General features: G+C 38.7%; 2 protein-coding genes across 15 annotated transcripts in view; both read left to right on the forward strand.

Moving 5' to 3' along the window:
• Positions 1-1,176: 1,176 nt before the first annotated feature.
• Positions 1,177-18,458, forward strand: LOC137174573 (cysteinyl leukotriene receptor 2-like). Of its 13 annotated transcripts, none has more exons than XR_010925406.1 (7): positions 1,177-1,293; positions 8,634-8,826; positions 14,128-14,295; positions 14,391-14,558; positions 16,358-17,673; positions 17,776-17,838; positions 17,965-18,458. XR_010925406.1 is itself a non-coding variant. In XM_067579956.1 (5 exons), exons 1-5 carry the CDS (start codon positions 1,287-1,289, stop codon positions 16,878-16,880), a joined length of 1,059 nt encoding a protein of 352 aa, XP_067436057.1. In that variant the 5' UTR covers positions 1,177-1,286; the 3' UTR covers positions 16,881-18,458. The 13 variants fall into 13 exon arrangements, 2 of the variants coding, with proteins under 2 accessions (XP_067436057.1, XP_067436059.1); XR_010925404.1 differs by having other exon boundaries at positions 16,358-17,466; positions 17,551-17,652; positions 17,716-18,458; XR_010925396.1 differs by having other exon boundaries at positions 16,358-17,880; positions 17,944-18,458.
• Positions 18,459-23,973: 5,515 nt separating this feature from the next.
• Positions 23,974-26,567, forward strand: part of kif1ca (kinesin family member 1C, a) — a 35,576-nt gene continuing 32,982 nt past the window's right edge. Inside the window, exons 1-2 of one of the 2 annotated variants that reach the window (XM_067580260.1) lie at positions 23,974-24,365; positions 24,518-24,678. The gene's annotated coding sequence lies outside the window, so the exon portion shown is untranslated. The remainder of the gene's footprint in view (positions 24,366-24,517; positions 24,679-26,567) is intronic. The other variant, XM_067580259.1, reaches the window with a different exon arrangement.

The raw sequence follows: 26,567 nt of genomic DNA on the forward strand, positions 1-26,567 counted from the left end.
TTTCCACTACGTTTATTTGACAGCTTTAGTCACTTTTTAAATGCAGATGATGTATTTTATATTTGAAATGAATTAAATTTTGTCTGTTTTCACTTTGAATTACAGTATAAAGATCTTTAACTGTTGATCAGTGTGAAAAAAGCCACATTAAATCCCCTTTGAATGCATGTTGTAGAACAATAAAACATCAGATATAACACTGTGAGGCTACTTTGCATAATGAGTGGGCTAATTTTATTTTATTTTTTTATTTTTTTAAAGTGTTGTTTATAGTTTCGTATTAAAACGAAGAAAAAAGTTATTTGGGGAAATAACAGAAACTCTTATTGTCTCAGCCGGTTTGTTTGATTGAAGCAGCGACTGTCAGAGATGGAGATGAACTTTTATATGTAATTATTTACAGACCAAAATACAACAACTGTCTTTGCGCTGCTTCATTTGAATGAACCTCCCACCTGTCTGCTCCTCTGCTCCCACCTGTGCACCAAAATACCACAGAGGCACAGCTTCAGGGTCAGGAATAAACCAGTCAGAGCTGCTTGTGCTGGTCGTTGCACCTCCGTGAAAAAAAGGGCCATTTTTGGGGCGAACCAGAAATCTAAAATAATGTCATCTGTCCTGAGTTATAGCCGCCTGTGAAATGTTTTTAACGCTGTGAACAGTTTGTTTTTATCACGTCGCATGTCTCAAACAATCAGGATCAGTCGAGAAACACAAAATGTGACTTAATCTCAAATTTGTTTGGCTCAAAATAACAGCTGACGTCATTTTTAATACAAAGTTCAACTGAGACATTCTGTATCATCTTTACTATGTTACTCATTTTAGTCTTTTTTTCTTAAACTTGAAGCCAAAACATTGTTTCAGGTAATGTTGAAGATTTGGAAAATGAAAAATCTTTCTAACATTTTAAAGTCAGTAATATAGTAATATAAACACACTGAAATATTACATTTGGGCAACATCATCGTGTTTAAAGAGTTTGAGGAGATTTTAGGAAATGTCATGTTTAGGAAAAAGTGTGTGTAGTTTATCTCTTAGATCAGTGTTACCACTCATAACATGAACAAGTGGAGCTTTTAAGTCTATTGAGTGTTGGCTTTCTGCCTGGATTATGAGTGAGTGGGGGGTGCGGGGGGGGGGGGGGAGTTTCTTCTTCCACAGAATTTCTGCAGCTAACACACCCACAGACTCTTCTGATTTGAATACTGAGCAACGGCGGTAGACAGACATATAAGAGGAGTGAAAGGAGGGAGGAGAACAGACGGACATGAAGCTGTGACAGCATGAACGGTGAGTGACTGAAATTACATTACAGAAAAAGGGTGATAGGAGACAGTAAAGTCTGCAGGGTTTTGAAGGAAATCCTTCACCTTTCAGCTCAGATTAACAACCTGGAAAAGTCTTGAATTACATTCATCAAGAGAGACTTTCTTTACAAGTTTCTCGGTGTCTAATCGTGGTGAGAATTGACGAGTCATGCAGACGTGTTTGCTGATTCGTCAACACTTGTTTCGGTTGGTTGGCTTGAAAAAAGGCGAAACTTCTGCACCTTTAAATAGAAACCTGTTTCTGATCTGAAACCTGATATCATCTTCTTATGTATTATATCATTATCCAATTAAAACCATGTATTTAAAACATGCAGCAATTTTAAATAGCAAATATATATATATATATACACACACATATATATATATATATACACTGTATATAGGATATTTGATAAATAAAAAGAAAGCTTTCAAAAGTCATTCTTACTCTATCATTTTAAAAACTGTCATGAATTGCATGTTTTTCTCTTGTTGCTATTTGTATAATGTTGATGAAATGAACTCGGCGGACTGTTTTTTGACTGTATTAAGAAGTTAATGTTCAGATCGGATTAACATTGCTGGAAAAGTCTTAGATTGCATTCAAGGTCTTCAGTTTTTTAAACTGTTTTTTTATTTTAAACTCAGTTTTTGAAGTTTCTTGGTGCTCTGTTGAGGTGAGATATAAAATGATTCATGCGGACTTGTTTGCTGATTCATCAACAGCTGTTTCAGTCTCTACAAGTCTTAAATCTAAGCTTTTTTTTGAAGGCATCCTGGATTAAGTGGAAACCTGTGTCTGAACCATGTTATCTTGATTTGTTATGTATTTAATCGTCATACAATTGAAACCACTGAATACATTTTACGAAATGTATTTTAAAATTTGGTGATTTTGAATTTTTCAGATAAACTGAAGGATTAGTCGCTAACTGAGAAACACTAAACACCAAACAGTGGAGGGAAATGACAAGGAAAACTTAAAAAAAAAAACCAAACAAACACAATAATCAACCAATAAAATTAAAGTTTTCAAGAGTCATTCTTACTCTGTATCATATTAAATATTAAGTTTTGTCGTTTGTATAGCTGATAGTTTATATATCAAATTTTTCACCCCAAGTTGCTCGCTGTGGTCAAACATTACAGTGAATTATTTTCCCCCTTTCAGCTGCATTATAAACACAAAACAGCGAGGAGGTCAAAGGTCAAGGCTGCCCTCAAATGTTTGCATATTTTGGGGGAAAATTTATGTGGGAATTTCACATAAAAACCGTTCACAGCTCGCTGTTGAGAGGAGAGAAGAATGACTTTTCTCACGTCAGCTGTTTTCTGTTTTAACCAATCAGCAGTGACTGAAAAGAGATTCGTCATTTCACTCCTGTAACACTGTCGGGCTCAAGATGGACAGTTATTTTAAAAAAAAAGGATAAAAATTGTAGAACCAGAGATATCATCTTTTTTTATTCCACACATTCTTCTTCCTCGTCAAAGCCTGGCGCCTGCATTACCCACAATGCAACTCGACTACCGACACTTCAAAAGAAACCATATCTTAACTTGTGTTTGTAAGATGTTTGATAAATGTTTGTTCACTTTTTGTTATGTCATAAACAAAAGTGCTACAGTGTGTTTATAGACTGTCTGTGTTTGCACTGAAACACACCTGCATGTGCTTGAACTGCTGACGTCAGCCGACAGCAGTCTCCCTGAATCAAAAAAATTCCAGAAAAATAAGAGACACAATCAGTTACTGTCTTTAAATATCTGATCTGAAACCTGTACCAGCTCAAAGAAAAATCTGTGTGGGCCGGATCCGGGTTTGGCCTGGACACTTTCGGTACTTTCATCCGGCCCACATACCGCATGGAATGATGGCACACAGATCTGGGCCACAAGCAAGCCGTATGTCAACCAAGAACAAACCAGATAAACCAGAACTGGCCCACATCCGGAATACACATACCTGAGAGCACCGCATCTTTACCAAAGGAGGCCCACATTTGATTTGGGCCATATTTGCTATTTTACATGTGGGCCATTTCAGGCTCACATCCATTTTGTCCGGGCCAGAAGAAGACCAGCAGTGCTGCATTGTTGCCTGAAGTGGCCCACTTCCATATGCTATCTGTGGTCTGATCTGTGGTTCAGGTTTGGTTTGATATTGGCTCAAAAATTACATCATAAGGACTAAAGATGATTAAAGAAACCAAAGCTGAGTGTTGGTGAAAAACGAGACGTTTTTGAAACTTTTTTGACTCGACCATTCATTCCGACCCCCTGACCATCCTAAAGGCTGATTTATGGCAGGTTTTTCAACATTTTTGATAAGTGTAGCTCGACAGAAATTATATATTTTCAACAGAACGAAATGTCGCTCGACACTTCTTTCGTTTCATGTCGTGCAACCGGAGAGTTTTGTTATGTCACAGACACTTTTGTTTTTTATTGATGTTTTGGTCTGTAACTTTAGACAAGTTGTAACATCCTTATTTGATTAGTCTTGGTCTGGATGATATAATGTAAGTAAACAAGCTGGCTGGAGGATAGCGTCTGGTTACCATGGAGACGACCGAAACCTTTCACCAGAGCATACATTGAAAACATTGCGTGACTCTTTAATTTCTGTTGAGTGACACTTATCAAAAGTGTTGACCTACCATAAATCAGCCTTTCGACCGCAAGAAGTCTTTGTAATTTAAATGGAAACATGGATCATTTTAGGTATATTTTGGACATATGACTAATGGTTAATTAATGAAATCGCTGCAATCAGCGGACTCACTTGCAGGGGCGAAGTAACTCTGGAAGTAAAAGATGTCATTAATTTTTCACAGAGACAATAGTAAATGCTAAAAAGGAACAGCCAGAGGGACAAACTCTCACAAATACGGTTAGGGTTAGGTGTAAAGTTAGGGTTAGATTAAGGTTAGTGCACAGATCTCGCCAGTTTCACTAATCGGCCCTCCAGCTGCTCCAATCTAGCACCAACCGCAGACAACGTTAGTGACTCACAGTTTGATCTCTTCTATAGTTTGGATCATTATGAGACTCTCCCGGTTAAATCATCAGAACAAAAGATGAACGACTGCGTTAGAAAATATCTCGTTCTTTAGTAAAAAGTCAAAGCGACACGACTGTGGACATAAAAATTTCGAGGTAGAAGTTAACTACGACCCCCAGGGTACATTTCAGCAAGAAACAGCCAATGAGGTCAAAATTCAGTCACGAACGCCGCTAATGACAAGCCGTCCGCCAAAATCACGGATAAAACATGATTTCTGAGAAACAAAGCTGAAAGAATGTAAACTGGTGTCAGAATATAAACCTGTAGGATCAAGAGAGTCCCAAGTTTCTATGTTCAGTGACATTGAGGTGATCGATTTAAGCAATATTTGAGATGTGAATACAGAATGAGAAAAACACTAAATGGACAATTATAGAGAAAACTGAAAGAAGCACAGACAGCTATTGTGACGGACTGGTGCTAGCATGTTCCCAGTTTGCTTGCTAGTTAGCCATTAGCTCACCAGCAGTTTACTAACCAACCTTTCACACATTCCAACAAATAATATTTACCAATTTCTTTATCTGACAAAAACATTAACTTAAGTTGCTTGAGCTTGAGAATCGTCACCGTTTTAAAATCTGGTAAAATAAAACCAACAAAGGTCGCTATCAGAAGTGATGGGGGACCCTACTCTCCTCTCATTCGGTGTGTTTGTATATCCTGTGTTTATATTTGTTTGTATAAGTCAGTAAATCACATTTATTTAAACATATTCAGTACTTTAACTTTACTGTAACTAAGTATGTGTGAAATTATGAAGACACACAGAAAAAATAGAAATTGCATTTTCCAGTCAACAACTTTAAAGTCTTCAGATGACAGAGAGGCAAAACATTTATCTATATTTTTAAAAAGCTAATATTTAATTTCATTTTCATTTAAACCTTTATTTAAGATTCTCAGACAACCATTGAGAGCGACCCTCATTTATAGGGATGCCGAGATTGCACATGGAAAAACAAAAAAACAAACAACAAAGAAACATACATGGTCAAAAAATCAATTAAAACAGTTACAGACAGGCAGTGAAAAGTTATTAATTATATTCCTGAAGTGTCCAAGAGGTATGAGAGTATTCAGTTTTAGTGAGTTTACTGCACTAACGCTAAAAGCAGTCTTTCCATGTTCAGTCCTGGCATGAGGTACCTGAAGGGCCACACAGTCACTGGAGCGGATTGGAAGTGAACCAGAGTTCCAGTGCAACAGAGGTGTGATGTATGATGGTTATTAACCGGTCAGGGCTTTATAGATAGATAGATAAGAGAAGGACAGCCGACCTTATCATAGAGGATACAGTAGTGAGTATTGTAGCCGACACTGGTCATGAATTTCAGGGCTGAGTAGTAAACTGAGTCTAAAGTCCTCAACGTGGAGGCAGCAGCTTTTCTGTAAATTACTCCATAATCTAAGACTGATAAGTCAACAACCCACTTCCTACAGACTGGGGGGAAGTTGCATTTTTTTCCTGTATAAAGCCAATTTTTTTGTTTTAATTTGTTGACAAGGTTCTTGAATGTGATTGAATGTGAATTCATCAGCGAGCCAGATGCCAAGGTATTCTGTAACCCTTTCGATGTTTGAACCATTGATAGTAGAGATATGCAGATTGCTGTAGTCTGTAGAGTTTTTGGATATTGGAAAAAGCATAAATTTTGTTTTATTTGCGCTAAATCTGAGCTAAGTCTGAGATTAATGAAGGAATGTTGCAGTGCATGAAAGGAAAGTTGCAGTTTTTTGATGGCTAATTGAACAGAATCAATTATACAGTATAAACTAGTATCGTCTGCGTACAGATTAATTTAATTAATACAAATGGTGAACAGAACAGGGCCCAGAATGGATCCCTGCGGCACGCTCTAAGTAATGAGCAAGAATCCAGACGGGGCTTGTTACATTACACATTACATTAGAATTTACAGTAGATAATACATTTAGTTAGAAATAAAAGCAGTTAAACAGTCAAGAGCTCTTATTCAAATTTACCGTCCAGGAACAGAAGTTGGGGTTTGTTTAGTGAAAGCAGCTTTGTTTAAACAGGCTGGTGTGACTGGTTTACATAATCCCCACCCCAACACACACACATACAGTTTCCTGGTTGTGAGCTTTTGGTCTGTGGTGTGTTTGGGTTCAGTCAGAGATCACAGCTCATATTATTCATCACCATCACATTTCTAAACCAGTGGTTTCCAACCTTTTTGTCTTTTGACGTCTTACAAAAAGCAGTGTGTAGTCGGGGTCACATTTCACATGTCTATGAGTTGTTAACAGCTCCACCAAATAGTGATTTTTCCCTCTAAACTTCTCACATGCTTTCATTTCAATAAATGTTCAAATGATCCAATATTTCAGCAAAAATCAAAGATTAGAGAAAAAGTCCAAAAACTGAAAACAGATTTTTGTATCAGAACTTTGTTTTTTCTTCTTTCCTCTCCCATTAATCATCTCACGACCCCTCAGATTTATCTGCTGACCCTTTGGAGGGGCCCGACCCCTAGGTTGGGAACCACTGGACTAAACTAGCTAACTGTATATAAAGTAGTGTAAACTAGCTCCACCTCCAGCAGCTACAACAGTAACATGCTGCTCTAACACTGATGCTTCACTATTAATAATCTAATGATGTCATATATAATAATATATCAGTCAGAGGGACCAAACCACTACTTTTACTGCAATACTTTAACTCCATCAAGCTCATAATACTTATGTACTTTTACTGCAATACTTTAACTCCATCAAGCTCATAATACTTCTGTACTTTTACTGCGATACTTTAACTACATCAAGCTCATAATACTTAGTATTTGTACATTGCTGTATTGGTACTTTTACTGCAGTAAAGGATCTCAATACTTCTTCCACGGCTGCAGGTGGTTGTATTTGAGGGTGAGATTGTAACCTTTGACGATCTATCAGTCTGTTTTTGCCTCCTTTCAAACTGTCTCCTCTGTCTGTAAAGCTGCCAAAGCCACTCCGAGTCTATAAAAATGTTGATACTCATCTTTGCCAGCATGCAGAGTAATAAAGCCTTACAAGCAGCAACAAGCTCAGACAAGGTCGTTGGGTTGTAAACAGCCTGAGAGGAAAGATTGCAGGCATGACTTGGGCCATGTTAAGGTTGAATAAAGTACTTCCTTCACTTTCCTCTTAATTATGGCTTCCAATTGAGAGTGAATTTCTAATAATCTAATAATAGATAAGCCATAATTACGGGATAGTAACTTTATAAGGTAATATCTCTTGATTATGAGTAATCATCTCATAACAATAAATAATTATGAGATGGCATTGGATTTAAAAAAACAACAACAACATGGCAGCATGCTAACATTTGCTAATTAGCTCTGAACATGAAGTGCAGCTTGAAATTCAACTTGAGTTTATTGATAGTGCAACATCACCTGAGAAGTTTCTGCACCCTTTAAAGGTGAATAAAAAGAACATACACAAAGTATAGATACACAAGCATAAACACACACACAGAGGCAGAAACAACAATGACAAAATCAAGAATACAGGTTGAAGTCAGTTGGATCTTCACTCACCCAGTAAATCTAGGAGGAACCAAAGCAAAGAGTTTGAAGCTGAGGCTGATGAGAGATTTAAATAGTGGTCATCATTTGATGTGTTTCTTGTATATATTATATATTGTACAAATGTTGTATATTTTGAGTCTGTAAAAGTGTATTTAAGAACTGGCTGAGTGCCAAATGGTCAAAGAGAGGAAATGTAATTCTAGGTGGTATGCTCTCTCTCTCTCTCTCTCAGAGATATGATGCATTGTACTTCTGATGTATTATTTGATTACATTATTTCAAAACCTGATAATGTTCTCTTTGTGTGTTTACTGAGTGATCAAGCAATGCTCCACGACAATTTTGTGGGCATTTGGTCATAAACCTGTTCCATATGGTTTATAGTGCTGACATAAATAATGTGCCCAACAGGCTAACATCACCTGAGCTTTATGTAATTTCAGATTTTTTTCTGTTTCACACACTACAAGAAAGAATATTTACCAATTCTTTACCTGAAAAAAACACTACACTAACTTGCTGAAGCTCAGAAACAAAAGCGTTTTCAAATCTGGTGAAATAAAACCAAAAAACAGCTGCTACTGGAAGTGATGGAGACCCTACTTTCCTCCCATTGGGCGTGTCTGTATATCATGTGTTTGTATATGTATGTATGAGTGTATGTAAACATATTCAATACCATACTGTATCTAAGTATGTGTGTGTGTTTTGTAGTGTACCTGCAAACCCCTCCCATCGCCCTCAGCAACAACACTTCGACGACATCGGAGCTGCTGACGGTGTGTGTCCACAACGACGATGAGTTCAAGTTCCGCGCCTACAAAGTCACCTACCTGCTGCTGTTTCCGGTGGCGTTCCTCTGCAACGTGGGAGCGCTGGTGGTCTTCTTCCAGCAGACCAACCGCAGGTCAGCATCCGCAAACACACAAACGTGTATCGCTATCAATGTGGGGTCTCTGCATTAACCCTAAAATAACCACAGAACCTAATTTTATCCCCCAAGCTGTGAATGCTACGTAGCTAGTGTGCTAATCAGATGTACACTACAAAAGTATGTGGACCTCTAAATATTCCACCCACGTTCTTCCGTGCCGAACTGGGAAAACCGTTTCCTTTTCATCAGTATTGGTCAGAGGAGGCTGGTATACGTTGTTTTTGAGGCTCTCAGTCCATATTCTGAGATAAATGTTAAAACCGAACACCTCGAGTTTAACAAAAGATAGAACAATCCTTTTGTTAACGTTCAATATCAACATATCCCATCAGGCTGAGACAGCAGCTATGGTGTATGATTGTGGTATCTTTGGTGTTCAAATTGGTTAAGCAAGAAAGAACAATTGAAAAGGAGCATTTTTGGTTTCTTCTGGTGAATTTTGGTCATAATCTTTTCACTTTTGTTCAGTTTTGTATCATGTTGTAGTCTTGTGGTCACTTTGTTCTTTGTTTTTACTAAATTAACTGTTTCTGTGGCATTTAATAGATGTACTGTATGTTTCGGTTTCTTCTTTAATTCAAATCACGGTGACTAAGGAGAAACATGTTGAACAAATATTTGGCTGTTGCTTTCTGTGCCTGAGCCTGTCATCAGTGGATTGAAGAAAAACCTGTTTTTTTCCAGTTTAATCCATCAGTAGACGTCAAAGCTATTTTTGGGTTCTCTTTGTTGTCGTGCAGGTGAATGCCACACAGATACTTTTCGTTTTCAAACTACCACAAAAATCCCAAATTATGGAAGATAAATTCTAGTTTAACCACGCTAGCATCAGTCTGTTGGTCAGTCCAACACTTTGGTCCGGACTGAAATATTTTGACAACTATTAAATGGATTGATTGCCACCAAATTTGGTTCAGACATTCATGAGGATGAAATCCTACTGACTCTGGTGATCCTCTGACTTTTCCTCTAGCGCCACCATGAGGTTGACATTTTAGTTCTTACTACTATTGGATGACATGTTCCCCTCAGGATGAATTGTAATAACTGCGATCCTCTGACTCCTTGTCTAATACTTTGGTTTATGACCAGTTACCTGCGAAACTGTTGCAGGTAACCAATTGGTGACGTCACACCTCACTACGTCCATCTTATATACAGTCTGTGTGTTAATGCTAATATTTGCCAGTTACCTGCAAAACTGTTGCAGGTAACTGGCAAATATTAGCATGCTAACATGCTAAACCAACACAGTGAGCACGGTTAACACATAGACTGTATATAAAGAAGGACGTAGTGAGGTGTGACGTCACCAATTGGTTTCCATTGGAGCGAGTTTGAAGTCCAGAGTTGCTGCTTATGGTTGGTGCCATCTTATCTGCTTAGAGCCAAGACCTTCCAGATAAGGAGTGGGGCGTGTTGCCTTTCACGCTCTATTTAGCTATTTAGTCGATGTCACTTTTATTGTCTTCCTCAGGAGAAATTTGTCGCAGTCAAAATCACAATAAAAACAATTTAAGAAAAAGATTCAAGATTTAGCTTATTGTCATTTTCTTGTGTGTTTGCATACACAAAAAAAAAAAACAAAATGCTGTTCTCCCAGCCCACAGCAGTGCAACAACAACAGAAAGGATAAAGATATACTGTATCAGGGGCACCGGATTCATTTCAGAAGTGCAGGGGCCAAAAAGTTTCTCTGTGTGTGTGTTGAGGCCTTTTCATATTTTCTGCAAACACAGACGTGCTCTACATGTGTGCAGTAGTAAACAGGGTTGTAGTGTGATAACTTTCCGTAGTTGTGAATGCAATGTTTTTCTGATCAGCCTTTAAACACAATAATCTGTTACTCCAATCTGCTGCTGGATCATATTTGATTGTCTCACCGACACTTTAAACAACACGCCCACGCCAACGCAGCCCCTCATTGTTTTACACAGGACTGTTATCAGCGAGGACGAACAGCTGCTTTATTACAAACAGTTCCACCATATGAACCTGGAATCTGCGTTTAACAGCTGACCTCTTTACAGTCAATGGTTTACATGTGTAGCACAACACAGAACATTAATTACCATCAGATCCTGACTGATCCTTTTAATGAAGTTACCGCTGCTGTGCCACGTGCATGAATGTGCACATCACTCTCATAGTACTCATAGTTTCTGCTGCTGCAGGTGTTTAATAAATTCAAAGGAAAGAATGTGACGCACAGCAGCTGTTGGCAACAAACAGAACATCAGTACTGATGTTTCTGCAACATCCCGGATACATTCAGTGACACCTGAACGACATTAATGTAAAATTCAGACATTAATCTGACACACCAGACCTGTCTGAGTCACATTGATATTTGTAACCTGCTCTGATGGACACTTCAGTAGATTATGTTACAGATAGGAAATACTTAATAAGTAAAATAAGCAAAATACATGGAAGTTGGTTTGTGATTGTGGACAGTTGTGTGTGTTTGCATCTCTGCTAATTAAAGACAAGTGATTTGAGGCCTTTGTGCTCTCTGTAGTTTTCATTATGGACCAAACTGTGTGCTGAAATGTGGAGAGAAGTGTAAAACACTGTGGACAGCTCCGCTCACTGTAAACAGCAACTTTATTGTCTGTAATACATCCATGGCCTGTGTGTGTCTTGTTATGTGCAGCACTGTATTTCTCCCCCTTTCACTCTACATTAATTCCACTCTGTTACATTAAAATACCAGTTCTGAGGAGCAGAAATATGCAGCTCGACTGAAACCAGTCGGGGCTGAAGCAGTAGCAGCCCAAGACACAAAGCTTTGTGTTCACTGTTGCTGTTGACATGAACACAAATGAGATGTGCACTTTTTACCATAAGTGTGGCAATAAAGGGGCATTTGAGGGGATACAGTAATTCGCGACTTAAAAAGACTGTGGGAAGAGGGTAAGGTAGGGGCGCCAATGGCCCCTTGGCCCCCCCTACTGATGGGGGCGTAAACACAATGAATAAGAACACAGGAAATTACAACATTTATCAGTTACTCTTTGCCCATTAACTTATTAAGGGCAACTTGTGGAGGGTTTAGCTAGATTCTGCTAACAGGTATCATAATCAAGTAACATTAAACTTAGTGAAATATTGTGACAACAGTCCAACTCAGCGTGAGTCCTGGAGCCAACTGTCAATCACAGCTGTCAATCAACACCCACACAGCAGACATCAAAGCTGCTATAAGTCTTCAAATCTTATTAAAGGAGCAATAACTTCCAAAATGACCACCAGCACATTTATTACGGACCAGAATGACTCATTTAAAACAATGATTGACTATTTCTAGAGAGAAGTTGAGGCTTTTTGAATGGGAGTCAGTTGGAGCAGCTAGCGGCCGTCGGCACTTTACGGTTCTTCAGACTCAAGACATGAGAGTGAACATCTTAGCATGCTGATGTTAGCATTTAGCTTACGTCCATGCTAGCATGACTGTAGACTCGTCTTGTTTGATTATGGTAAATAAGGTTGAAACTGTCTTTGTTTTTATAGACAGACACACAGCAGAGTCTCTTCTCTACAGCTGATTGGCTGAGCTATTAGCAGCAGATATGAGCGGGGACAGAGAGCGTTGTTAAATAAACAGATGGCTCACACTGACGCCGTTTCAGGATCTGCCTTCACTGTCACACGGTTGTCGAAACTGCTGGCGGCTGTTTTGTTTGTGATCCTGCGGTTCATTTGCTTACCATACTGCATACAAATGATGTACTCAGGTGTATGAATAACCAGCGTTCTTATGTTCTATGCAAACTGTGATCAGACTTGTAGCACACTCACTGTCCATGCTTGTTTGCTGTCTTGTTATAGCAAAAAAAAAAAAAAAGATAAAATCTTGAAATATTGCAGAAGTTGTTACACTCATGTGAGGTGTGACAGCAGCTGTGTCTCTGCTAATATTCACACAACAGCAGCGGATGGAAACAAACATTCACTGCATTTTCTTTTGAACAACATCTCTCTACATGCTTCTATTGGTTTAAAACTCTAACCAGAGAGTTTGTCTAAATTCTGCACACATTAACATCATCTCTCCATAGATTTTTTTATTAAAAATACATTAAAATTTTATGAGAAACCGTCAAATAAAAGATGTAAAGCAGGTCATATTTTGCAGTGCAGCTCTTCAGCTGTAAAATATATTTAAATTACTTACAGAGTCTATTATAGGCTCAGTGTACACTGTAGGGAGTATAAAAACAAATTTAAACAAAACATAAATAGAACATCATAAAACATTGTCAGGACATCCGTAAGTGAAAATGTGATACTGATAACACCCGCAGCTCAAACATGAATAAAACCAACATAAGACTCATAACAGAAACTAGTGTGTATGTCAGAGAACTAACTGACAAACGATGTGTTGCTGACAACATAAGACAAGTTGAGTAAATTAAACTTAAATATCAGAAAATCATAAACTATAATCATAACATAAATTATTATGATATTTAAACAGCCCTGGATGTGACCTTCAGACAGTCCTGAACTTAGCAATACTGAGATAATAAACCTCTAGATGCTCTGTAAGAGACTTTTTTTTTTTTTTCAAGTAATAAATCGCATTTGTAAGGGACATTTTGTCATTTTTGCATGCATCAAAATAAGTCAATCAGCAACCGTTGTGGCCGTTGTTGATAGGCGAAGGAGTCACTACATGCTCTCTCACTGGTACCAGGATTTAGACTCATCCAGATTTTGATAAGTTAGTTTCAGTATCTTTAAATTTATATTACAGAAAACAAACAGTAAAGAACAAAAATACTTCCAGAATGATTTGTTTGTTGCAGAAAAGCTTTAATATTTATACTGGATATTAAAAGATCCTTCAAATGTGCTTTCAATGTTAGTGATGGAGGATAAAATCCACAGTGTGTCCACACAGTCATTTAAAAGTCTGTGTGAAGCTTCTATTCAGCTTCAGCAGTCTGAGTTAGTCATATCAAGTGGATATCTGACACATTTACAGTCTTTTTAGCATCAAATTCCCTCTTTGTGTTTCCTCGGACAGTGTTTCCCTGTTGAGTTGCAGGTGGATGTATAGTAACAAAAAGAGGAACTTTGGCACTAAAAAGACTGTAATGTTGAAAGATATCTACTTGATTTAACTCATTTGGACGCTGAAGCTTCATATTAGCTTCAGATAAACTTTTAAATCCATTTTTGCACAGAAGGAGGACTGTGGATTTTGTGGAATCCTTTAAAACATGATAATCAACATGGCCGCTCTCTCGTCCTGTTTCCCTCCAGAAGCTCCGCCTCCTGTGTGGTCATGATGAACCTCGCCCTATCAGACGGCAGCTTCGCCCTCACCCTCCCGCTGCGATTGGCTTATTACTTCAAGGGCGGGGTGTGGGACTTCCCTGATTGGCTGTGCCGCTTGTGCGTCTACGGCTTCTACGTCAACCTGTACACAAGGTAACACACACACACACACACACACACACACACACACACACACACACATACATTACTGATTAAATGTTGACTAAAATGAACTCTTCCTCCCTCAGCATCCTCTTCCTCACTCTGCTGAGCATGCTCCGTTGGCTCGCCGTGGCCAAGCCCCTCCGTCACCTCTCTGTGGCCACGCCCACCCGAACCTTATTGGTCTGTTTGGGAATCTGGTTGTTTGTGGGCGTGTCCTCCGCCCCCTTCCTGTCCAATGGGGTGAGAAACAGGTGAGAGTCACTCCGACGCTAAAAAAATGGAAAAACTTTATCTGTTAAAAAAATAAATTCAGCTTGGATAAAATGTTTTAATATATATTTTTAAAACTTATTTAACCTTTTCTCAATATTTATATATACTATTATATTTAATTTATATATATATACCTTTTAAAACTTTCATGTTTAACATGTAAAACATGTTTCAACATATTTTAAAACCTTTTATATATATATATATCTCCTTTTTTAATTTTTGTTTACTTTATCTTTTTAACCACATTAAAGTCTTTATTTTTAGATATTTTTAAAGATAATATATTATACAATATATATTATATAATATGATAATATGAACATATGTTTTTTTTTTACTTTATCTTTTAAATCTGTTACTCTTAATTTTATTTATTTATATTTTAAAATCTTTTTACGCCATCCTTTTTTAACTTAATTTTTTTTAAGTCAATTTACTTTTTTATTTTAATTAATTTATATAAGTGAACTTAAAAACAGTATCCATGTAAAAAAATATATGGATAAACTGAGCAATGAATTGTTCTTAATTGAAGTTATTACACTCATTAAACCTGTTCTTGACTTCATCTTTCCAGGCAGCCACTTCATTTCTATGAAAACGAACTATTATGAGTCACGGTGACTAATGTGAATAACAGAAATGAAATGATATCACATGCTGCCCGGAAGGAAAGAAATCCTCCTCTGATTAATCCAGCACATCACAGCTGTTCAATCTGTTGTTTTTTTAAAACTGTCAACACTGTAAAAGTTTAGAAAAGTTTCAGATGCGGCTGCTATTAACAGCACACGAGTGCTTCAAGTGTTTCATGTCTAGATGAGCGTGTGTGATTTCATACCTGTGGTCAGTTTGTGTATTTACAGTGAAGGACTGCAGCTGCTGCCGTCCACACAGTGAATAAAGATAGTAACAAGACAGAAGGAAAATGTACACAGAATGTTTCTGTACACAGTTTTTCAAAAGCCTTGTAAGGCAGTGGGGTTCCACCATGGTCCAGTGCTTTCCAGGATTCATTAACCAGTGCAACCACAGTGGAAACGCAGGCTGATGTGTTCATTTCTTTAAATTAATTTAAGAATAAACTAGATTTCCAAAAGTGTTTGGATTGTAAGTGACGGCTAACAGATTGAGAGTTGGAGACAAATATGTATTAATTTTTGGTGACCTCTCTAGTGCCACCTTCAGGACACACTTTTTTTTTTTTAGCTCCAAGTATCAAAGATTAGGCTAAACATAAATGTTTATTTATTTCAGTTGATACGTATTTATTTGGATATACCGTATATTTCATACATATTAATTTAATTTAAGGTGAGATTTATATTTTTCATTTGATATTTATTGATTATCAATATGTTTCATCACTTATTTATTCATTTTGTTGTCTATTTTATTAATATAATGATTACCCATGAAGTCTTTGACAGTAATGAACACTGAAGCCTGAAGGACTTTATACTGTTTTTGAGTTAAAAGAATGATTTAAAAAAAAAAAAAAGATATTTACAGTTTGAGTGATGAAGAGAATAACAAAATGTGACTTTTCAAAGTTAGCTAGGTTTATATTCTGTGGCTCAATTTTTTAAAATCAATCCAAAATGCTTTATTTGTCCCTTGAGGGGCATTTTGAGGCAAATGGGTTTTAAACACAAATTCAAAGAGCTAATTTACACATAAAAACAATCTGAAAAAACAAATACATTAGGAAGAGTTGAAATACAAAAGTTGATTGATTAATTAATTCGTGTTTCGTCTTGCTGCTCTCTGACAGGTCGGGGTTTCCTCGCTGCTTCGAGCCGTCTAGCCCCTCTTCTTGGGGGCGTGTCCTCATCTTAAACTACTTAGCGGTGGCTCTCGGTTTCCTCTTTCCCTTCCTCACCATCATCTTTTGCTACAGCAGTATCGTGCGACAACTGATGTCCAACACCGGCCCCGAGGGCAGCAGCCTGTCCAGCAAAGCTCGACGTCGCAACAGACGCCGCTCGGTGCGCCTGGTCACCATGGTGACTGCGACCTTCTTGCTCTGCTTTCTGCCCTATCACGTGATTCGTTCGATACACCTGCACGCCGTGTGCGGCGGTTGGGACTGTCGCATCACGGTGGCACTCCAGCGGGCGGTGGTGGTGACGCTGTGCCTGGCGGCGTCCAACAGCGTGGTCAACCCGCTGCTGTATTACTACTCCACCAGGACGTTCAGGGACAACATGAGGGACGCTCAGTCCTCGTTCATGAACAGCAGGGGGGGGTCCTTCAGGTCTGGACTGGCCCTGCTGAGAAGGAGAAACACCACGTGAAAGAAATCTGCTGCTGGAACAGTCAAGAAAAAACTTTTATTTCCTAAAATCTTCTGCTTCACTTCAATGGAAAACGTCACAACATCCAAGATCTTTAAAAACGTGTGTTAGCAATGTATTATACTTTATTTATTTTTATTAAAATATATTTTTGTAGCACTCTTATGAAGAATTATGACGTCACTGTTCATAACATAGAAGAAGAAAACGTGTGGTGACAGCATGAGACTGACATCTCTGATTTCTAATTGTGACATTGATGTGCATGTGGTTTTTCAACAATGCAATGTTTAGCAGGAGTGGAGACGATTCTCACATATGTTTGAGGAGGGTCCAGGTGTCATTAAGGGTCCAGGTGTCATTTAGGAATATCCAGATGTAGTCGAGGAGGGTCCAAGTATCATTGAGGAGGGTCCAGGTGTTGTTTAGGAACATCCAGATGTAGTTGAGGAGGGTCTAGGTGTTGTTTAGGAACATCCAGATGTAGTTGAGGAGGGTCCAAGTAAAGTTGAGGAGGGTCCAGCTGTTGTTTAGGAACATCCAGATGTAGTTGAGGAGGGTCCAGCTATCGTTGAAGAGGGTCCAGGTGTTGTTTAGGAATATCCAGATGTAGTTGAGGAGGGTCTAGGTGTTGTTTAGGAACATCCAGATGTAGTTGAGGAGGGTCTAGGTGTTGTTTAGGAACATCCAGATGTAGTTGAGGAGGGTCCAGGTATCATTAAGGGTCCGGGTGTTATTTAGGAACATCCAGATGTAGTTGAGGAGGGTCCAGGTATTGTTGAGGAGGGTCCGGGTGTTGTTTAGGAACATCCAGGTGTAGTTGAGGAGGGTCCAGGTATCATTAAGGGTCCAGATGTTGTTTAGGAACATCCAGATGTAGTTAAGGAGGGTCTAGGTGTTGTTTAGGAACATCCAGATGTAGTTGAGGAGGGTCCAGGTATCGTTGAGGAGGGTCCGGGTGTTATTTAGGAACATCCAGATGTAGTTTATGAGGGTCCAGGTATCATTAAGGCCTGTTGAGGTGTCATTGATGAAGGCCCAGGTGTCATTGAGGAGTGTCAAGATGTTGTTGAGGAAGGTCCAGGTGTTGTGGCTCTTTTGGAAATGTTTGTTACATTAAGTTTTTCCCAACTTATAACAAGCTCTGCTGTGGTTTTATATGACAGGAGGGGTTGGCTCCTTGCCCCACATGACATCTGATTGACATCCAAGTGCAGGATATATATATATAGTATAAATATTTTTACAGGAAGAGAAAAAGGTCTGACATAAGATTTAAAATCTATGTTTGACACATATTTGTCAAGAACTAGCAGAAGAATTAACACAGGGACATCAGATCAGAACTTTTAAAAACATTTCTAGATTATTATGTCACTGTGATGGTGTGTAGTGTGGAACTTGGACACACAAATGGCGCCCTCTTCAGGTTTTGTGCCAAAAAGCTCATTGTCAGATTTGCTTGAACGCAACTGACTGGAAGTGTAAGTCTGTTGACATTCTTCATGTGCAGAGTCAAACCAACAATGATCTATTAACAAGTATTGTCTGATTTTATTCTTGTGTGTCACAGAGCTTCACTGTTATCCAAATAACACATCAAGAAGGAGGAAGACATTGAGAGATGGACTAACACATTGTTGGTTTGGGTGCGCGCATGAGATACGTGTGTTTGTGTGGTTGTAAATTATTTTTTTTATTAAATATTGAACATGTAATGTGAGTTCAGGGGAAGACTCTTTGTTTACATGTGTGGTTATTCTATAACAATCTGGGAATGTCCTTGTTATAACAGTCCCACAGGGAGAATCTCCTGTCACACTGCATGTTTCTGCATATTTTCATAGGTCATTTTTAGAAAACTTCTGTGGTATCTGGATCTTTTTTTGTCTTAAAGTTGAAATGAGCCAGTGTATAAATCACAAGACATGGGCCACATCTCAATTCCATTTATTACATCTAGTAAGACAAGTAAGTCGCAATCAAGAAGAGGGATTGAGGAAACACGTTTTATATAGAAATGAGACACTCTTTCCTCAGAACTATTATCTGAGGAGATGTCAGTTTCCAATGAAAGATGTTTAATGCTTCCTTCATCAATCAGACCTATAAATAAAACAAATTAACTAGACTGGGAATCAGAAAACATGTAAACTTGGTAGTGGTTACACTGGAGTTGGAGTTATTCGTCCTGGTGTTGTATCAAAGTCTATTTCCTTGTCGAAATGTGTTTCCCCTAACCTTAACCTACACCCAACCTTATCCCTAACCCCAACCAGTTACCTCTGTTACGCTTAACCATAACCAAACCTCATCCCTAACCCCAACTGTGGGGGTGGTGCTACAGGAAACTCAGTTTTAAAGGGAGGGAAACACTATTCAAGGGGGGAACAGACTTCGATTCAAGATCTGTTTGAAACTGCGTTGATGAAATGTCAGATCAGTCCTATCAGCTGCAGTTCCCAGTAACTACAGATTTCTAATAAAGGGGTGTATTGGTTTGATAAAAAGACCAGTGACGGATGGTCTCTTGTATCCTCGCTCAAGCCTCCTCATTCCTCCGAACAGCAATAACTGAGTGAGTGAGCACGAGAGGTGGAAGCATCTCAAAGCATAACCGAGGAGGATCTGTTTGACAGATGGGAGACAAACCAGTCCAGAGCCAACAGTCTTCCAGACGGCTGATTCAGACATTGTGGTCCACTCTGTCAAAGGCTGAGCTGAGGTCAAGAAAAATGTCTTTGGCAGAGCAGTAAGTCCTTAGAGACTTAACCAGAGCAGAAACTGGATTGAAATTTGGTTCCTTGGGCTCCAACAATTTCTTGTTTGTGCCAAGTTCACATGGGCTGAACCCAGCTGATTTGTTGACTGAATCTTGGATGGCAAATACATACAAAATGACATCCCAGTCTGCACCAGTTGTGGAAGAAGTCTTGAGGCCCGAACACACTGAAAGCGATAATTGACACGCCTCATTTGACGTGCGTCATTTGATGCTCCTCTGGCACACTGCAGGCATCGGATTCGAAATGCCAACACCACAGAAGCAAAACACAAATCTGTCCTTTTGTTCTTTGTATTTACTGCTGCAAGAGTTGGATGCAATGAATGAATGAAAAGCAGAAATGCAGAGGAGGAAAATTAAACTAAGAGCGTCTGTCTCCACTGTAAATCATCTGTTGAGCGTTTGATGGTTATTTACTTCTGGTTTAGATCATAACTGCCATGAAACGATCAGAAAATAATAATGTTTCATTTCTTTCATTCACTGCTTTGTTCTCGCTACCGCCATTCCCTCTCATGACTCGATCACCGTCGTGCTGTCTCTCTCTCTCTCTCATCCTCATTTAACGCTCCGAAAATCGAAACAAGGTCGAAGTAGGCGCTTTTGGCAGTTTGATGCTCCTCATAACACTTATGGTGCGCATTCAGCCATTTAATACAATAGCTGTATTTCAAAATGCGCCATCAGACGCTTTCAGTGCATTTGGGCCTTTGGAGTTTTCCCTCGGTTGTCGTGACTCCAACAAGCACCCTTGTCCACTGAGTGTGATATTTTGAAACACTTATCCTCCTGTTTTGTTGTGTTTCAGCATAATTTTATCTTCTATTTTATTTGACTCTTTTAAATCCAATATAAATGTGTCTTGTGTTTACTTTATATCTTGTCTTAATGCCTTTTATGTTGTATGTGAAGCACCTGGCTACGGTCCTTCACCTCACTCCCCCCTCGCCACGACCAGCAGTATTAACAGTAACAGAGGAGAGCTACAATGATTAGTCGATCAATCGCCTAGTTGATTGACAAAAAATTAATCGCCAACTACTTTGATAATCAATTAATCATTTTGAGTCTTTTTTTAAAGAGAAAATACTGAAATTCTCCGGTTCCAACTCCTTAAATGTGAATATATTTAGTTTCTTGAGTCTTTTATGACTTTGTTCTTGGGCTTTGGAAGACAGTGATTGACATTTTTCACCATTTTCTGATGTTGTATAGACCAAACAACTAATAGATTAATTGAGAAAATAATTGACTGATAAATCAACAATGAAATTAATCATTAGTCGTAGCCTTAAACAGTAGTATCATTAGATGTCATACTATCAACAGTAGCGTTAGTGTGAGTGTCATGCTGTAATGTGCAGTAGTGTCCAGCAGAGGGGGCAACAGCTCTGATTTAAACACTGAACCTTCACACACTTAACTTTATAATAATATCACAGCGCAATGAATCATGGGTATTTCCTTTGAGCCTGCAGGACAATAGAGAGAGAGTGAAAATCTCAACATGTCAGTTTGACCCCTGACCTCTGAATCATTACATCATCCAGTCATTCCTAAAGGAAGACAGTGTGGACAAATCACACCCCGCTTATCTGTAAGTCACAGGGAGGTCAAAGGTCAGACGAGACAATCATTATGAAGAAACTGAAACTTATTTTATGGTTCAGTTTTACAGCTTTTCAAAAAGAAAAAAAGAAAACACTTGTTTCTTTGTGTGTGTGTGTGTGTGCTTCCTGACTTCCAGGTGTTTCCTGACCCTACCCCCTCTTCATCTACAGACATCACACAGACACACACATTCAGCCACTCGTGATGTTTGACGTTGACTAAACACACAGACAGAAATGAAGGTGATGAAAACTTATTTACCTGACACACACAGAGAGAGTGCTGTCTGTCTGTGTGTCTGTCTGTCTGTCTGTCTGCCCTCCTATTGGCTGCTCAGACCAGTAAGTCAGGCTCCTATTGGACGAGGACAGACTGAGTTTAACATCAGTAACAACAGTGCGACCACAGCTGATGACCCTTCAGCGTGTGAAAACGACGGACTGCTCCTTTAACATCCTGTGCGTGAACGCGCGTGTCTCCGGTTCCACTGGAACGTCACGCGCGGCGACATGGAAACAAAGATCGTCTGTGTTTAAATAGATGATCTACTCGAGTAAGTAAGTAAACTTTTTTTTTCTTTAGCGCTTTTCACAAGGTGCTTCACAGGTGAGCAGAAAATATGAAACCATAAAATACAACTAGGATTTCAGAGAGTGGCCAAACATTAAAATAGATATTATAGAAAATGTAAGTACTTTAAAGTGGCATTTCGGGGTACAAATTGTGTGCAAGAATGATTAATTTGTGATTACTAGCACAGATGACTAATTTGTAAAAGTACTATTCGTAATTCATGTATGACTTATCAAAGAATATCCTCCTAATATTCTGTTTTCGGGCTCCAACTAAAGATAACTGACATTATCAAATTACCTGCTAATCATTTACTCGATTAATTGTTTAGTCAATAAAAATAGTTTCTAAGAGCCCATAGTGATGTCTTCAAGTCACTTGTTTGTTTGCCTAAACAGTCAAAAAAATGTTTGACTTTCTGTCATATATGATACCTGGACCCTCCTCAACTACACCTGGATGTTCCTAAACAACACCCGGACCCTCCTCAACGATACCTGGACCCTCCTCAACTACATCTGGATGTTCCTAAATGACACCTGGACCCTTGTCATATGTGACAAATCGTGACATTTGAAAAGCTTGAACCAAAGAATATTTGACACTTTGGCTTGAAAAATTCTTGACACTAAAAATAGATGACTTTTTGAGTGGACAATTATAACATAGTGAGTCAAGATTATGAGCTAGTGAGTCAGAATTGTGACATATCAAATCAAAATTAGGATATTTTAATTCAAAATATAAAACATACCAGAGCATGTTCCAGCTTTAAAGACATAATATATAACTTTTCCACATTAAAATGTCTAAAAATGACCAGACCTATGTTATATGTTTTGTTGAGTTGTGTACTTTCATTATTCCAAATGTTTCCAACAATATTCAAACCCAGAAAAATTTGTCATTGTAATTAAGGTAACAATCCATTTCATTTGGTCACCTGTGAATGGCTTACCCCTCTACTTGCTATAACTTTCGGGGAACATTATGTTAGCTAACGTTACTTGTGGCTATTTCATTAGAATGAAATGACATAATGTACATATAACTTTAATACATTACCTCGTGTGTGAACATGATTTTGCCTCATATTTTCTTCTTCTTAGTCACGTCAGATCAATGGCAGTGGGGGTTGTTTAACAATGAAGACAACAACTCCCATGATCCCATGCTACTTCACGACGTCATCAAACTCTATCTTTTTTTATTCTTACATTAAAACTTTGCATTTAAGTTCCCCACCTCGCCTCGTTTTTAATATCAATTATGATAACAGACTGCAGCTTTAAAGGAACAGGTGTTTAGCCTAGCTTAGCACAAGGGATGGAGGAAGGTGGAAACTGCTATCTTAGCTTCATCCAAAGTGGAAAAGAAATCAATCTTCCAACAGTTCCACAGCTGTCTGTCTTATATACAGTAAATGTTGTATCGTATTTATTCAACAGGTGTAGAAATAGACATGTAAAGTAAACGCATAGTGGTTTCAGTAGCAGTTAGCATTGGAGCTAACAGCTGGCAAACTGCTAGGCTTTGCCCTAACTTGACTTTTAACCAGATACAAGCAGAAAGAATTTCTTTTCATTTTCTTTTATTTTTATATTATGAAATGGTGGTAAAGACAATTTTATTTTCATGTATGCATGTGTTTTTCCGTTATTACTATTTTTTGAATCTGTTCTGAATCTGTTGAATGGGTGGGTTAGTATCAGAAACGTTGTAAAGCGTTTTGGATAAAAGTGCTACATAAGCAGCCATTTTTTAGAACCATAATTCTCTTGTGAGATTCTGCTCAGTATTTTTATAATAAAAAGCTTGCTTTTATACACCAAATGTTGAACTCGTTTGAAAATAAAGAATTTAGAAAAAAAATGACAAAACTGTGCGTCGACTAAACTCAACTGGACCGATAACTAGCTTGTTAGCTAATAAGTTACAACATATAAATCATAGTTTTCTGGAAACATCCTGGTAAATCGTGTCAGAGTGAGACGTCTGTCTGTGTCTGAGCAGCGGTCACCCCGCTGGAGGGGGACTGGGGGGGCAGCGGGACTGGGCGGGGCCATGTGCGGCTCGAGCGGCGGAGCTGCCGGCTGACTGGCTGCCTCCTCCGTCACGGGGACGCGCCCGCACTCACACGCACACACCCGCCGCGCGGCCAGGCCACCGGCCAGCCTCTCTGCCTCTCTCCCCCCTCTCTTCTCTTTCCTCTTCCTTTCTTAAAACTCCATTTTCCTTTTAGAAAATTCCGTTAACACCCGTTTCACCGTTAAACTGCCCCCCCGGACAGCAGCGGGAGAAGCGGCCAACGGGCCGGACAGACACCGGATTACCGAGTTTGCCGTGATTCACCAGCCTGCCTGCCAGCCAGCAGCGGGCCGCAACTTTCCTTCATTTTGTTTCACTTTTTAACTCTTTTCTCCGACGGTTAAATTTACCGGACGGTGACGTCAGCCCCGTGAAAAGTTGGGAAGCAGCTGCCACCGCCGCCGTTACACCGGAGGAAACCGACGTAAGTGAGTTTTAACTTTTCTTCAACGTGTGTGTGTGTGTGTGTATGTGTGTGTGTGTGTGTGTGTGTGTGTGTGTGTGTGTGTGTGTGTGTGAGTGACACAGCAGCGCCCCCACCCAACTTTCTGTGTCCGTGTGTGTGTCCCGGTACCGACAGGCCCCTCACCGGAACCAGAAACACGGCTGTGTCACCGGCGGACCGGCCCATCTGCCCGGTTTGTTTGTTTGTTTGTTTGTTTTGTTTTTCTGATGGGGACCGTGTGAGCGGACCAGCGCGTGGCCTCCACGAGATTCACCGTTTCCTCCGGTCAGGTAGAGGTGAGTCATCTCCGGTAATAAATATATTACACATTATTATATTATATTACACTCTAATAACGTGTTGTTAACCTGATTAATGTTAAATTCACATAAATTAAACACTTTAATCCATTTTGTTCACCTTTTATACAAATAAATACACTTAATGTAGTTTTTACAGGTGTAATTGATTTAATTTAGTTGACTACAAATTATAGTTATTTATAACTAACTTATCAAAATCAGATCATCAATCAAGAATCAATAATCCCGAATAAACACAGTCTCACATATACAACATTAAAACATATATAAATAAAAAAAAAAAAAATTAAAAGTATATTATAAAGCAGTTAATGTTGTGATAGTTCATAAACTTGCTGTTTAAATTAATTTACACTTTTAAAAATGGTAATAAAATATCAACTTTCATCAGGTTTCATGAAGTGAATTCTAGTTTCAGTCAGTTTAAAGGTGGTTTCTGTCCATTAAAGCTGCAACTATCAGTCGATTAATTGATAATTAGATGGAAAGAAAGTTTATCTGATATTGTTTTGCTTATCGATTAGTAGTTTTTGTCCTTTTTAAACAGTTTCAGCCTCTCAAATATGAGGATTTACTGCTTGTTTTCGTCATTTATGATTTTTTTTGGTAGAATAAGCAGTTCAAGGACGTCACTCTGGGAAGTTGTGATGGACGGTTTTCACTTCTTTTTGACGTTTCACATATCAAACAATCATTTAATTAGATAAAGTTTATTTAATATAGCAGCTTTCACACAGCAGAGTAAAACTGTTAAAGAAATAAGACCATAAAAATAGTACAATATAAGAGAAACAAACATTAAAATATAAACAAAAACGGACCTTAAAAACACACAAAATTCAAACTCTAAACAGTATGAAATGAGAAGTTTGAATAAATGAATCTTAAGCAGTTTTTTAAAGGCGTCAACAGAGACCACAGATCAGACGTCTGTAATTAATTATGTGAGAAAATAATCAGTGTTTCAAAGTGACATTTTTAATCAGTTATTTCGTTCTTTTCTTTGCTTTTTTTTTGTCAGAGAAAACAGTCAAAAACTCAAAGATGTTCAGTTTACTTGGATATAAAACAAAAAAATGGTGGAAGCTTTCAAACGGAGAATAATTGGTGTTTTTATTGATTTTTAAAGGTGCAATCTGTAGGATTTAGTAGCATCTAGCGGCGAGGTTACACATATCAACCAAATGAATCCTCCTCCCCTTCCGAGCGTGTAGGAGAACCTGCGAAACTTGTGAAAAACGCAGCAAAAGTCCCTCTGTAGAGCCAGTGTTTGGTTTGTCTGCTCTGGGCTACTGTAGAAACATGGCGGTGCAACATGGCGGCCTCTGTGGAAGACGACCTGCTCCCTCTGTAGATATAAAGGGCTCATTCTAATTAACGAAAACACAACCATTGTTATATTCAGGTGATTAAACGCTAATTAAAACATACTTATAGGATGCAAAATTAACTTTTCTGTCCACCAGCCAAATGTTTAGTAAATGTTTAAATTTTACCAACCAATCAAAAGACTACTGTTACGACAGCGACTTCCGTATTTTACCAGCGTTTGGCTGCCGGCTTTTGCTAATTTAGTGCCCTGCATATTTATGAATATTATATTCTACTTCTGCCAATTGATCCGTCTAAATCTTACACTGCGGTTCAGGACTGTTGCCCCCCCCCACCGACCCCCCCTCTAGCAGTGACAGTAATTACACAAACACTGTTGACGTGTTTGTGACGGACGCCGTAGCGACGCGCTCCTATCCTACTGTTGCTCCCCCCGTTAGCTCTGACGAACCAATCACTGCTGGTTGACTTAAAGGCGTCACTACCAGTCAGGCCGGGCGGGAATGTCACCACAGACACCAGATGAAAAA

This window comes from Thunnus thynnus, chromosome 22 (genome assembly GCF_963924715.1).
Source record: "Thunnus thynnus chromosome 22, fThuThy2.1, whole genome shotgun sequence".
Classification (NCBI taxonomy): Eukaryota; Metazoa; Chordata; class Actinopteri; order Scombriformes; family Scombridae; genus Thunnus; species Thunnus thynnus.

Excerpts from the sequence above, each read along its gene's own strand:
- LOC137174573 (XM_067579956.1), top strand. Across the intron at positions 14,296-14,390 it reads TACGTCAACCTGTACACAAG|CATCCTCTTCCTCACTCTGC; the intron begins GTAACACACACA and ends TTCCTCCCTCAG. Across the intron at positions 14,559-16,357 it reads TCCAATGGGGTGAGAAACAG|GTCGGGGTTTCCTCGCTGCT; the intron begins GTGAGAGTCACT and ends GCTCTCTGACAG.